The sequence below is a fragment of the Euleptes europaea genome, chromosome 11 (genome assembly GCF_029931775.1).
Source record: "Euleptes europaea isolate rEulEur1 chromosome 11, rEulEur1.hap1, whole genome shotgun sequence".
Taxonomy (NCBI): Eukaryota; Metazoa; Chordata; class Lepidosauria; order Squamata; family Sphaerodactylidae; genus Euleptes; species Euleptes europaea.
In genome coordinates, this window is record NC_079322.1 from 11,403,493 (window position 1) to 11,417,684 (window position 14,192).

Consider the following 14,192-nt stretch of genomic DNA (forward strand, 5'->3'; position numbering starts at 1 on the left):
ACCCTGTGACATGCAGTCAGCCAGTCAACCAGAAACCTCTGATTTAGGTGCACCTCCCGACATCAGGCTGGCACACAGAACACAATGACGGGTCAAAGGGGACACAGTACTGTGGTGTGACTGGAAAGGTGGTTAAGGGGAGACATGATAGAGATCTATAAAATTATGAATGCTGTGGAGAGAGTGGACAGGGAGAAGCTTTCCTCCCTCTCTCATACCAGAACGTGGGGTCATCTGCTGAAGCGGGAGAGATTCAAAACAGAGAAAAGGAAGTATTTCTTCACACAACGTAGAGTTAAAATGTGGAACTCCCTGGCCCAGCATGTGGTGATGGCTGCCAACTTGGAAAGCTTTCAGAGGACAGTGGATATGTTCATGGAGGAGAGGACTATCCATGGCTACTAGTGAAAATGAATACTAGTCATGATGCATACCTATTCTCTCCAGTATCAAAGGAGCATGCCTATTATAGTAGGTGCTGTGGAACACAGGCAGGGTAATGCTGCTGCAGTCGTCTTGCTTGTGGGCTTCCAGAAGCACCTGTTTGGCCACTGTGTGAATCCCTTCCTGCATCTGTGTCATGTCGGCCTGGTGAAAAGACAACGTAATAGGAGGCACTCATAAGAACACTGTCCGTTTCATCCGGTCCAAGGATTTTGCAGGACTTGAAATAAGGCTGCAGTGTAAGGTTCTTTTTAAATAATATCTGTGGAAGCTGCAAGACATGCTGTTGTGACTGTGAAACCTCTGAGAAAAGTGTGAAGGAACTTGGCATGTTTAGTCTGAAGAAGAGATGACTGAGGGGAGCTTTGGATTTCTTGCATCGAGGAGGGGATTGGACTCTATGGCCTATAAGTCCTATTCCAATTCTGAGTCTCAGATAATAATAAAATAATAAAACTGGTTGGAAGTGAAGAAATAGTAATGAAGAGGTTCTGTCACTTTGTGAGAGAGTGGTGATTCTTAGCACTTAAAAATACCCGGTGCATACAGAAAGATAAATATTTTTATTATATTTGGATGGGTCGTTAGGTAGGATATAAGATTTTCCTTGTCACTTTGCTTTTACAAAGTTTTCATTCTTGAGCTTGTTTGGCATAGCATTCACAAACACCTCTTCTGTATTCCATTGGCTGTCAAAACGCATCATTGTACCAATGGAGGAAACTCATTTTCAAATTTTAATTCTTTCTTTCACCTTCCTATTAAAAGAATTTTGAGGTTCGGTGGGTGTAACAATCCGTGACAAGGGCCCCAGGTGTGGAAATTTAGTCGGCTGCCCTTGCTTAACCATGTACCTGCAAGCATAAGAGTAAATGTGTAAACAATGTGAAATACAATTTTAAGCTCAAGGTTCTCACTACAGAAGTGGTTACAATAGGCTTAGATTCCAGATCACTGTAGATCACTGTAGATTCAAACTGCGATGGTGCCTCCCCCATGTCCTCACTCCCGTCTCCTGCTGGGTGCCAGCTGCGAGCAGGCTACCCTAAGGTGAGTTCTGGAGTTCTCAGAATTACAGCTGATCTCCAGACTACAGGGATCTGGAGGAACCATAGAGTTTAGGAGAAACACAAGTCCTGGAAGGGCAACAGAGGGAGGATGCTCTAGGACCTCTGCTTCTCCTATAGTATACCCTGGAAACTCTTACTGTATACTACAGATACTAGGAAAACTGGTTTAATTTCTGTAAAGTCATTAAATGCCAGTGGCTAGCCGGGAATTGAGAGAAGGATGGGACTGATGTTGGCTGGCACCCTCACTTGGGTTTTCAGAGTGAATTGTTCTCCTCAACACTGAAAATGAGCTCAAATATACAAGCACAAATATTTAGGATTATGCATACAAATGCCTAAAATTGAGGTAATGTAAAAAAAAAAAAGATGCTGGGAAGTGATACAAGGTGAGAAATTTAAATTTTAAAATTCAGGTCTGACCTTGCAGGAAGGGGAAGAATTGGAGGAGCTGACTTTTGACCTGTATGTGACATCACAACCCTCTGAGGTCCCTTCCCAAACTCCATACTCTCTAGACTCCACCCCCAAATCTCCAGGAATTTCCCATAGTTCCATGTCCCCTTCTGAAACTCAGGATTATTATATGACTGGGTATGTGTGCGTGTGTGTGTGTGAGAGAGCGAGCGAGGGCTGGATTAACACATTGTGAGGCCCTAAACTATATCAAGTTTAAGAGGCCCCATAGCATTATTTTTAAAAATGTGTATTATTCTAGCATTAAAATTTGGTTATTTTTTAAAACTTTGAGGCCCCAACTTGTGTGTAAATCTGGAGAGGAACAGTCTGCTGGTTAAAGAAAAAATAATCACATATTTCCATTGGGAGTATCCAGTTTCTTAGCCATGTCTGTCCATAAAATGGAAATGTTCAGCCTCTGATCTGCTGAAAGTCATGCCTATGATCTGCAGAAATCTATGCAGTAAGGTAGTTGTGACTAACATCCTATTGACACCAACAGGATGTAACCCTCTCTGGATCAGGGCCTCCGTGTTTCAGAACTGTATTTGCCCATCGTTTTCTGAAAGGATGTGCAAAATGACAAAAGGAAATATAAAGAGTATCTTTAAAACAGGTTTGGATACCCAAGAATCTCAAGAGCTTCATGATGGGATTTGACTCTTGATTTCTCCTCCCCCCACAACCCCCCCAAATGTCATTCTTATTATTTAATTGTTCTTTAATGAAATAACCATAATTAGGATTTCCCTCCGAATGTATCTGAGCAAATTAAGCGAGGTGCCTCACACTTACCCATGCATTCGTGAAATTGTGGATGGCAATGTTGGTGGGAGATTAGAATTTGCTGGTTGGGTGGCTGACCAATGAACCTTGCCGGTGTATCCAGGGGTGTTGAGGGAGCTGAGGGGAGAAGTTAAAGGGAGAAGCAGAGGAGAGGAATTGATTAAATGGGCACAGGCTTGAAATAATGACTTCCCGATAGCGGTAATTAAGGCCAAGATGCTGGTGAGGGAGGCTGCTTACGAGGGGAAGAGGAAAGCAAAGCTGTATGGTGGAAACAGATTATGTTTCAAGCAGAAGGAAAACATCAGGAAACTTCTTCAGCGCCAGCTGTTACAGCTCTACCCTTATTTTTAGTGCAAACTGAAAATGCGGACAAGTTGCTTGGATTTTTAAAATATCAAAATATTGGGAAGATGTTTAAATATTTGACTTTAGAGTGATATGCACATGTCTCTCTTAGAATAAAAGTAGAGATGCCAGCCTCCAGGTGGGACGTGGGGATCCCCGGAATTAAAGCTCAAGAAGAAGAAGAAGAAGAAGAAGAAGAAGAAGAAGAAGAAGAAGAAGAAGAAGAAGAAGAAGAAGAAGAGGAGGAGGAGGAGGAGGAGAAGGAGGAGGAGGAGGAGGAGGAGGAGTTGATTTTTATATGCCGACTTTCTTCACCACTTAAGGGAGAATCAAACCTGCTTACAATCACCTTCCCTTCTCCTCCCCACAACAGACACCCAGTGAGGTAGGTGGGGCTGAGAGTGTGTGACTAAGGTAGCCCAAGGTCACCCAGCTGGCTTCATGTGTAGGAGTGGGAAAACAAATCCAGTTCACCAGATTAGCCTCCGCTGCTCATGTAGAGGAGTAGGGAATCAAACCTGGTTCTCCAGATCAGACCCCACCACTCCAAACCACCGCTCTTAACCACTACACCTCTCTTGCTCTACAGAGATTACTTTCCCAGGAGAATATGGATGCTTTGGATGAAAGTGCAAAAACTTACAAGCTCTGATATTTGATTATATTGTTCTTTGTTTTATTTCACTGATTTTATGTTTTATGATTCCTTTTTGTAACAATTGTAATAATTTTTATGCCAATAAAGGTCTATGAATGAATGAAAAATGGATGCTTTGGAGGGTGGACTCGATGGCATTGTACCCTACTGAGATCCCTGCCCTCCCCAGGATCTACCCCCAAATCTCCGGGAGTTTCCCAACCTGGCTCTAGCAACCCTACCCCCCACCCCCCCGGCAGTGGCCAGGGAGGACCTGGCAACCCTAAATAAGAGCCATGTGGTTAAGTGATTCCATACCACCTGGAAAGCTGTTAAAATGGAATCCAAGTTTCTACAAAAAAACTGAAAACTTGGTTCTGCATCTGAAAGTCAAAACTCGGAACAAGAAGCATTTCTTGTAATAAGAGGTCTGCATTACAAGCATAGCACAAACCAAGGCAGATATACTGGGGGGGGGGGGGAGGCTGTGGCTCAGTGGTAGAGCATCTGTTTGGCATGCAGAAAGTCCCAGGTTCAATTCCCAGCATCTCCAGTTAAAAGGATCTGGCAGTAGGTGATGTGAAACACCGGAAACCCTGGAGAGCCACTCCCAGTCTGAGTAGACAATACTGACTTTGATGGGCCAAAGGTCTGATTCAATACAAGGCAGCTTCACGTTGATATAATTGCTTGTTTAACCTCCAGGTACTAGCTGGCAATCTCCTGCTATTACAACTGATCTCCAGCTGATACAGATCAGATCACCTGGAGAAAATGGCTGTTTTGGCAATTGGACTCTATGGCATTGAAGTCCCTCCCCTCCCCAAACCCCACCCTCCTCAGGCTCCACCCCAAAAACCTCCTGCCGGTAGCAAAGAGGGACCTGGCAACCCTGCTGAATGTCCCTCTCACACACATTCATTGACAGACATTAATAGGGTTACCAACTGCCAGGTAGTAGCAGGAGATCTCCTGCTAATTCAACTGATCTCCAGCTGATAGAGATCAGATCACCTGGAGAAAATGACCATTTTGGCAATTGAACTCTATGGCATTGAAGTCCCTCCCCTCCCCAAACCCCTCCCTCCTCAGGCTCCACCCCAAAAATATCCCGTCGGTGGCGAAGAGGGACCTGGCAACCCTAGACATTAAACCTTAGTCTGTTATGCATGGTTACCCTGTTCTTCCTACATGGATCTCTGGGCCAGCATGCTGCAGTGGTCAGAGTGTTGGGGATAATGGAGAAGGGGAGAACAAAGGTGTAAGCCAGTTTGGATCCTCAAATTAATAAAAATAAAATAAATACATGGTCCTGCCCTCCCCTGTTATAACCCTTACAACACCACTGTGAGATAGGCTAGGCCGCGTCATGGTCCAGAGGGGATTTGAATTCTCACGTGGAAGTCTCATGTGCCGTGGTTGTTCACACGCTTTAGCGGAGGTGATTTCTAGCAGCTGCTAGGAGGAGGAACAGAAATCTGTGCTTGTAGAATACAAACTGTGTTTTCCCGTATATCTTAAAATAATCAGCAGAGTGGCCGTGCTTATAAGAAAACGTTGCCAAGTCAGGTGGAACCAACAACCTAGCCCATAGAATGGGAGATGAGGATCCATTGGATGAAAATCCATTATACCTGGCAATATATCCGGCAGTATTGGAAATTAACACACATCTAATAACTGTGCAAGGATTGGGGGGGGGGGGACATCTGCATTCTCATTACACACTATGTAGATTTTTTTTTTTTAATGTGTAAAATGGCCTGACCTTTAGAGCTTGCAAACCTGGATCTGCCGCTGACAATGACGGTTGTCGCTGGCCACTTTCTTTTTGGAAAGGAGATGAGAAAAGAACAGATTCACATCTCTGCTCGAAGGGGGCAACGGCACACAGAGGGCTCTCTTGGATGAGGTCCTCTGCATAGCTGCTGTGGGCCTGAGCAACCCAGGCAGCAGGCTGACCCCACAAGGAGGGGGCTCAGTTTTGAAAGGGGCTGGAGCCACATTGTTTGAAGTCTGAGTGACAGGTAGGTTTGCCTATCTCCAGGTACTAGCTAGAGATCTCCCGCTATTACAACTGATCTCCATCCGATAGAGATCAGCTCCCCTGGAGAAAATGGCCGCTTTGGCAATTGGACTCTATGGCATTGAAGTCCCTCCCCTCCCCAAACCCCACCCTCCTCAGGCTCTGCCCCAAAAACCTCCCAGCGGTGGCAAAGAGGGACCTGGCAACCTTAGGTATAGCCCAATTTTGTAGGGTTGCCAACCTCCAGGTAATAGCTAGAGATCTCATAGAATCATAAAATAATAGAGTTGGACGGGACCACCAGGGCCATCAAGTCCAACCCCCTGCACAATGCAGGAAATTCACAACTACCCCCCCCCTCCACACCTCTAGTGACCAGAAGATAGCCAAGATGCCCTCCCTCTCATCATCTGCCTAAGGTCACAGAATCAGCATTGCTGACAGATGACCATCTAACCTCTTCTTAAAAACCTCCAGGGAAGGAGAGCTTACCACCTCCCAAGGAAGCCTGTTCCACTGAGGAACCGCTCTGTTAGAAAATTCTTCCTAATGTCTAGACGGAAACTCTTTTGATTTAATTTCAACCTGTTGGTTCTGGTCCGACCTTCTTGAGCAACAGAAAACAACTCGGCACCCTCCTCTATATGACAGCCCTTCAAGTACTTGAACATGGTTATCATATCCCCTCTCAGTCTTCTCCTCTTCAGGCTAAACATACCCAGCTCCTTCAACCTTTCCTCATAGGACTTAGTCTCCAGACCCCTCACCATCTTTGTTGCCCTCCTCTGGACACGTTCCAGCTTGTCTACATCTTTCTTAAATTGTGGTGCCCAAAACTGAACACAGTACTCTAGTTGAGGTCTAACCAAAGCAGAGTAAAGCGATACCATCACTTCGCGTGATCTGGACACTATACTTCTGTTGATGCAGCCCAAGACTGTGTTTGCCTTTTTAGTTATAGCATCACACTGCTGACTCATGTTCAGTGTTTGGTCTACTAAGACCCCAAGATCCTTTTCACACACACTACTGCTCAGACAAGTCTCCCCCATCCTAAAATGATGCATTTGATTTTTCCTACCTAAATGCAGAACTTTACATTTGTCTTTGTTGAAGTGCATTTTATTAGTTCTAGCCCATTTCTCCAGCCTGTCAAGATCATCCTGCATCTTGGCTCTGTCTTCTTCCATATTTGCTACCCCTCCCAATTTAGTATCATTTGCAAATTTAATAAGCATCCCCTCTATTCCTTCATCCAAATCATTTATAAAGATGTTGAACAACACAGGGCCCAGCACAGATCCCTGAGGAACTCCACTAGTCACTTCTCTCCAAGTGGACGAGGAACCATTAACTAGCACTCTTTGGGTACGATCTGTCAACCAGTTGCAGATCCATCTAACAATAATAGGATCTAACCCACATTTTCCCAGTTTGTCAACTAGAATACTATGTGGAACCTTATCAAAAGCCTTACTGAAATCTAGATAAACTATGTCTACAGCATTCCCCTGATCCAGCAAGGTAGTAACTTTCTCAAAAAAGTAGATAAGATTAATCTGACATGACTTATTCTTGAGAAACCCATGCTGGCTCTTAGTGATCAGATCCATCCTTTCTAAATGCTCAAAGACGGACTGTTTGATGATTTGTTCGAACACTTTTCCTGGTATAGAAGTCGAGCTGATGGGTCGGTAGTTACCTGGATCCTCCTTTCTCCCCTTCTTGAAGATGGGGACAACATTTGCCCGCCTCAAATCATCTGGCACCTCACCTGTTTGCCAAGACTTTTCAAAAATAATGGACAGAGGTTCTGAAATTACATCTGCAAGTTCTTTGAGTACCCTTGGGTGCAATTCGTCTGGCCCAGAGGATTTTGTTTCATCTCCTGCTATTACAACTGATCTCCAGCCGATAGAGAGCAGTTCCTCTGGAGAAAATGGCCGTTTTGGCAATTGGACTCTATGCATTGAAGTCCCTCTCGTCCCCAAACTCCTTCCTCAGGCTCCGCCCCAAAAACCTCCTGCTGGTGGCGAAGAGGGATCTGGCAACCCTAGTGACAGTGTTGGATTTTGAGGAAAATTTCCTCTGATTGAAAGGGAAAGTGATTTTTGCCAAAAAAAACCTCCCACTCATTCTGTCCTCCCCCCAGAAATAACATTTTGACCTTTTTTTGCCACGTGGGCACCTCTGGAATGCTGACAGAGGCCATTTATTCATGGAAGGTTTTGCATTGGAATTGCCACTCTTTAGATGCACTTTCCCCCCATCCATATTTTCAAAGCTCAACAATAAGCCGCCATGCAGAGTTTTGAGAATTCAGATGGGGAAAATGTGCATCTATAGGGTGACAAATCCAATGCAAAACCTTCCATGAATAAATGGCCAGAGAGTGTTGGGTGCAACCACAAAATGGCTGCCAGAGGAGGTGGAGCCCCACACACAGAGCAGAAGGGAGAAGAGGGGGTAGTTTTTAAAAAAATAAACTGGGAAAGAGGAGATAAAATAAAACCAACAGTGGTGGCCGTTGATGAAACATAATTTTTTTATCTGCACAGCCAATCGGATCTCCAGTGGCCAATCAGAAGCCCTGTTGGCTAAGAGCCCTAAGTGGGCCCACTCACTTCCAAAAACACTTGGTGAGTGTCAGGAAAGGTATTGGTGGGCACCATGTTGGGGACCCCTGCTCTAGACTTTACAAAGGCTGGAGGAAGATACAGGGCTGCTGTTCTGGGCAGTTTTGGGGGTGCCAGCCATCCTCTGGACCGCCAGCCAGTGATGGGTGCATGAACCAGGCCGAGTATTCTTGATTGCACAAAACGTGTCGTTTCCCAGGCCAAATATTAGCATATTGTGCAGCGATCGGTCACTCAGAGTTACAGGGATGCTAGCGATGGAAAAGGGGTGACTTATGCAGAAGCTGACATCTCAGGAGGCGTTTTGCACAGCCCTTCCCCCGCCCCTTCCTCCCTGTAAATGTTCCACAGGAAATCCCCATCCGCACCAGCCCTGTTTCCACCCCACCCCGCCATTGACTCTTAGAACACCTGCAGAACGAAAGAGTTTCTGAAGGGTTGTAACCTCAGCGCGACACTGGTGGGGGAGGGGAGTTCAGTAGAGACAAGTTTTAAGCACGGGAGAGGAAGGGAGAAATGGTGCAAAACATGCAGCAGAAGCAAGAAGGGCTGTTGTTGATCCAAGTGCAGAGGCTGGGAGGCAAAATTGTGTTCTTTTCACATTTTCAGCTTTTAGGCCATTGTGTTGATTGAGAAAGAAGAATGACTTGCGTTGTCATCTGTAGCCAAGTTCTGCTTTCTGAACAATCTTCACTAGGGATGCCAGCCTCCAGGTGGACCTGGGGATTCCCTGGAATTACAGCTCATCTCCAGACTACAGAGATCATTTCGCCTGGAGGAAATGGATGCATTGGAGGGTGGACTCTATGGCATTGTACCCCACTGAGGTCCCTCTCCTCTCCAGGCTCTGTCCCTAAATCTCCAGGAGTTTCCCAACCCGGACCTGGCAACCCTACTCCCCCCATCCCCCACCAGTGGCCATAGCCAGCATGGTATAGTGGTTAAGAGCCGTGGTTTGAAGGGGTGGATTCTGATCTGGGGAACCGGGTTCGATTCCCCACTCCTCCACATGAGTGATGGACGGTAATCTGGTGAACCGGGTTGGTTTTCCCACCCCTATACATGAAGCCAGCTGGTTGACCTTTTGGCTTGTCACAGTTCTCTTAGAGCTTTCTCAGCCCCACCTACCCCACAGGGTGTCTGTTGTGGGGTGGGGAAGGGAAGGTGATTGCAAGCTGGTTTGATTCTTTCTTAAGTGGTAGAGAAAGTTGGCATATAAAAACCAACTGACAATCCTAATTTTCACATATTGGAGTAGACCACTTGGGCGCTACTGTTCTCGCCCACTGTTCTGGCCCACGAATGTCCAGCTGCAGGTAGGACATGTTTCAGGTGCACTCTTTGTGCATGAAATGACAGCAAGGCCCATGGAGGCCTGGCTGTTCTAAAATGTTGCTAAAATCCTCTTGCAGGAATTCGGTAGAGGATGTGTTCCTCAGCTGAAGTTATTGCATCAAGGATCCATGGAAGGCAGCCCACTGGAAATGCACTATGCCGCTTTTCAGTCAATCCTGTAACCATGCACCTCCACAGGTGTCACTTTTCATGGCTTCAGTGAATAACAAAGTACCCCTTCCCCAATCCACCTCTTGCACACAGTTAACTACAGCGACTCCTTCACATGGTTGCTCCCTATCTTGCTCCCAACATTTTACATGGCTGATCAGTGCTCAAAGGCCCTTCAAGGGTGCACTGTGCAACCAAGAAAGAACAGTACACTGGCCCCAGTCAGCTGTCATGTTTTTCCACCTTGCGCCAGATCAAGCCTGAACTCTCCTTAGAAGCTAAAATGACTAAATGGAGGCTACCGTACTTTGGTCACATTATTGAGAAGAAAAGTCACTGGAAAAGACAGTAATGCTAGGAAAAGCTGGAGGCAGCAGGAAAAGAGGAAGACCCAACAAGAGGAGGAGGAGGAGGAGAAGGAGGAGGAAGAGGAGGAGGAGGAGAAGGAGGAGGAGGAGGAGGAGGAGGAGAAGAAGGAGGAGGAGGAGGAGAAGGAGAAGAAGAAGGAGGAGGAGAAGAAGAAGAGTTGGTGTTTATATGCCGACTTTCTCTACCACTTAAGGGAGACCAGCCCAAGGTCACCCAGCCTGGCTTCATGGGTAGGAGCAGGGAAACAAATCCAGTTCACCAGATTAGCCTCCACTGCTCATGTGGAGGAGTGTGGAATCAAACACGGTTCTCCAGATCAGAGTCCACCGCTTCAAACCACCGCTTTTAACCACTACACCATGCTGGCTCTCTATAAAGGAAGCCACGGCCCTCAGTTGGCAAGACCTGAGCAGGGCTGCTAACGATAGGATGTTTTAAAAAGGTAAAGGTCCCCTGTGCAAGCACCGGGTCATTCCTGACCCATGGGGCGACATCACATCCCGACGTTTACTAGGGAGACTTTGCGGGGTGGTTTTCCAGTGCCTTCCCCAGTCATCTTCCCTTTACCCCTAGCAAGCTGGGTACTCATTTTACCAACCTCGGAAGGATGGAAGGCTGAGTCGACCTTGAGCCGGTTACCTGAAACCAACTTCCGTTGGGATCGAACTCAGGTCATGAGCAGAGTTTGGACTGCAATACTGCAGCTTACCACTCTGCACCACGGGGCTCCTAGGATGTTTTAGATGGCATTAATTCATAGGATCACCACAAGTTGAAGGAGACTTGATGGCATTCAACATACTACAAACATACATCATCCTCTGGTGTCCCCTTTGGAGCAGGTGGATGTGCACAAACTTCTTTGTTCTCTTCCCTTTAGTCACATTAATGTAATTCAGCTAGATGGTAGAGAGAAGAGCAACAGTCCCGAGGAGGCCAAAGTAAAAATCCCACTTCCTTAAGGGGAGGGTGTTATGCAGCTGATCAATGTGGCGCCGCAGGACTCACCCATCTGGGGTAGATACCCTGTACGAAACCGGCCCGGTGACTTTCCTAACTTTGGTGGGCACCCAAGCTGAACCAGCGCCGTAGTTACAGGCATAGACTGGCGCCTCTGGTTCTAGGACTCTGGGGGCTGTGGCCGCCTCACAGCTGGGGGGGGCGGCTCGAGGTTAAGTCCGGGTGCAGCCAGTCTAGGAGGGATCTCAGGCGGCGGCCCATAAGGAGCTCTGCCGGGCTGCGGCCGGTGGCGGCGCATGGGGTAATGCGCTGGGTCAGGAGGAAGTTGGCTAACCTCGCTTCCCATTCCTCGTGGATGAGTGGTCCCAGCGCATCTTTCGTGGTGCGCACCATTCTCTCCGCTTGCCCGTTCGTGGAGGGGTGGAAAGGGGCCGAAGTAACGTGCCTTACCAGGTTCCGTGTCATGAAGTCCTGGAACTCAGCAGACGTGAACTTTGGCTTGTTATCCGAGACGACGGTGTTTGGCAAGCCGTGTGTTGCAAAGATCTCCCGCAACGCCCTCACCACGACCCGGGCAGTCAAGGACGTGATGGGGACGACCTCCAGCCATTTGGAGAAAGCATCTACCACCACCAGGAAAGTCCTCCCCTGGAAGGGCCCCGCGAAGTCGATGTGGATGCGGGACCATGGTGCATGTGGGGTCTCCCAGCACTGGATCAGGGCGTGTGGTATTTCCGGCAGGGATTCCTGGCACACCTGGCAGCGCTTGACCCATTCATCGATTTCCGCTTCAATGCCCGGCCACCACACGTAACTCAGCGCGAGCGCCTTCATCCGGACGATGCCGGGGTGGCAGGCGTGGAGGGCCTCTAGGACCCTGGCACATAGCTTGGTGGGGATAATGACTCAGCTTCCCCACAGCAGGCAGCCCTTGTGTGCCAAGAGTTCATGCTGGCGGGCTGTGAAGGGCGCAAATTTGGCGGCTGGCCATTCAGCTGGTCACCCCCTCCCCGCCCAATTAAGAACACAGCCAATGACCCGGTCCCGGGCTGAGTGGGAAGCGATGTCGGACACATGCAGCAGCGGCTCCGAGGGACTCGATAAGCAGGATGCCATGGGCGGGGTCGGGGTCCCGGACAGGAAGAGAGAGGCGGCTGAGGGTGTTGGTATGCCCGAAGCCATGACCCGGCTGGTGGGCGAGCTCGAAGGAGTAGACATTCATGAAGATGGACCACCTGAGCATGCGGGGGGACAGTATCTGGGGCGTCTGGCGATCCGGCACGAACAGGCCCAGCAGGGGCTTGTGGTCGATCACAACAGTGAAGGGCCGGCCATAGATGTAGTTGTGGAACTTCTTCAACCCCACGCCGACAGCCAAGGCCTCCTTGTCGATCTGAGCGTAGTTCCGCTTGGCCGGAGACAGGGTCCAGGAGTAGAAAGTGATCAGGGCCTCCCGGCCATCCGGCAACTTGTGACTGAGGACAGCGCCGATGCCATAGGGCAATGCATCGCAGGTCAGGACCACAGGTTTCCGCTCGTCGAAATGGATGAGCAAGCTGGAAGAAGAGAACAGGCCCTGGGCGGTGACAAAAGTGCTCTGCTGCGGCGGGCCCCAGGACCAGGGGGCAGACTTGTCCAGGAGGCAGTGCAGCGGCTCCGCCACCGACGCCTTGTTTGGCAAGAAAGCGTGGTAGAAATTCAAAAGTCCCAAGAACGCCTGGAGCTCCTGCTTGGACTGAGGCGGCGGAGCATCCTGGATAGCCCAGACCTTGGACGGGGTTGGGTGGATCCCTACGGCGTCGATGAGGTAGCCCAGGAACTCCACTTGCGGCAGGCCCAGCTGGCACTTCTTCCACTTCACGGTGAGCTCTGCGTCCCAGAAACAGCCCAGGACTTGGCGGACACACTCCAGCAGTTCACTCTCCGAGGCCCCGGCCACCAGGACGTCATAAAAGTAGGGAATGACCACTGGCAGCCCTTTGAGCAGGTCCTCCATGAGATTCTGTAAAATCCCCGGGGCCGTGCTGACCCCGAACTGCAGCCGCTTCACCCAGAACGTGCCTCAATGCGTCACGATCGTCTGGGCGTCCGCCACTGCCGCGTCGACCTGCAGTTTCTGATACGCCTAGGCGAGATCGAGTTTAACGAAGTCATGATGCCCTGCACCGGAATGCGATGCCTCTGGAAATCGGTCAGGACGATGTCGCAAGGCTGGAGCGGAGGCGTTCCGCCCTTCGTACACAGGCGCTTGAAGGTGTCCACTGACACGATGGAGAACGCTGACCAGGAGTCGATCTCCATCTCACAAGGTGAGCCCTGGATGCAGATGGTAACCCGCACCTTCTCGACGGCGTGGAGCTCTGTCAGCTCCTCCCCTTGGGCGTGGCGCCAGGGCCGCTGTCGGCAACTATTGGTGTGGATGGCGGACAGCGAGTTGGTTGGACGAGTGGCGCCATCGTGGGAAGATTCGAATTCCCCCCTCTCCACGTTGAGCAGCACACCTTGGCGATGTGGCCAACTTTCCCACACTCCCTGCAGGTCGTGTCATGGAAACGGCAGGACTATCTCTCATGTGGGTTGCCACAGCTTGCACCACGGTCAGGCCCCCCTGGCGGACATCTTGTGGGTAGTCTCCGTCTCCTCCTCGCCCTCAACCTCATGGTGGACAGGGACTGCTGCGCGGGGGGGGGGCGTAATGGCCGTCAGGGCCGTGGGGCGGGGCACCTTCTCGGTGGCCTCAGACGCCATTGCTTCCTCCAGGACCACTGCGAACATGGGGGCCTTCTTAGTGAACAACCGCTGCCTGGTCTTCTCATCCCGGAGTCCAATAACCAGTTGGTCTGGGATTCTATCCTTGAGGTCTGGGAACTCACACCCTCGGGCAGCCTGGCGGAGTGTCAACACGTACTCGGCTACCGACTCCGTGGGCCCTTGCTGGCACATCTGGAACG

General features: G+C 49.3%; 1 protein-coding gene across 1 annotated transcript in view; it reads right to left on the bottom strand.

Moving 5' to 3' along the window:
- Window positions 1-1,174: 1,174 nt before the first annotated feature.
- The window catches only part of SPMIP7 (sperm microtubule inner protein 7), a 33,541-nt gene continuing 20,523 nt past the window's right edge, over window positions 1,175-14,192 (bottom strand). The window contains exons 8-9 of the mRNA XM_056858003.1: window positions 2,769-2,876; window positions 1,175-1,298 (exon numbers count right to left, since the gene is read on the bottom strand). Of these exons, the coding sequence (XP_056713981.1) occupies window positions 1,175-1,298; window positions 2,769-2,876 (232 nt within the window). The remainder of the gene's footprint in view (window positions 1,299-2,768; window positions 2,877-14,192) is intronic.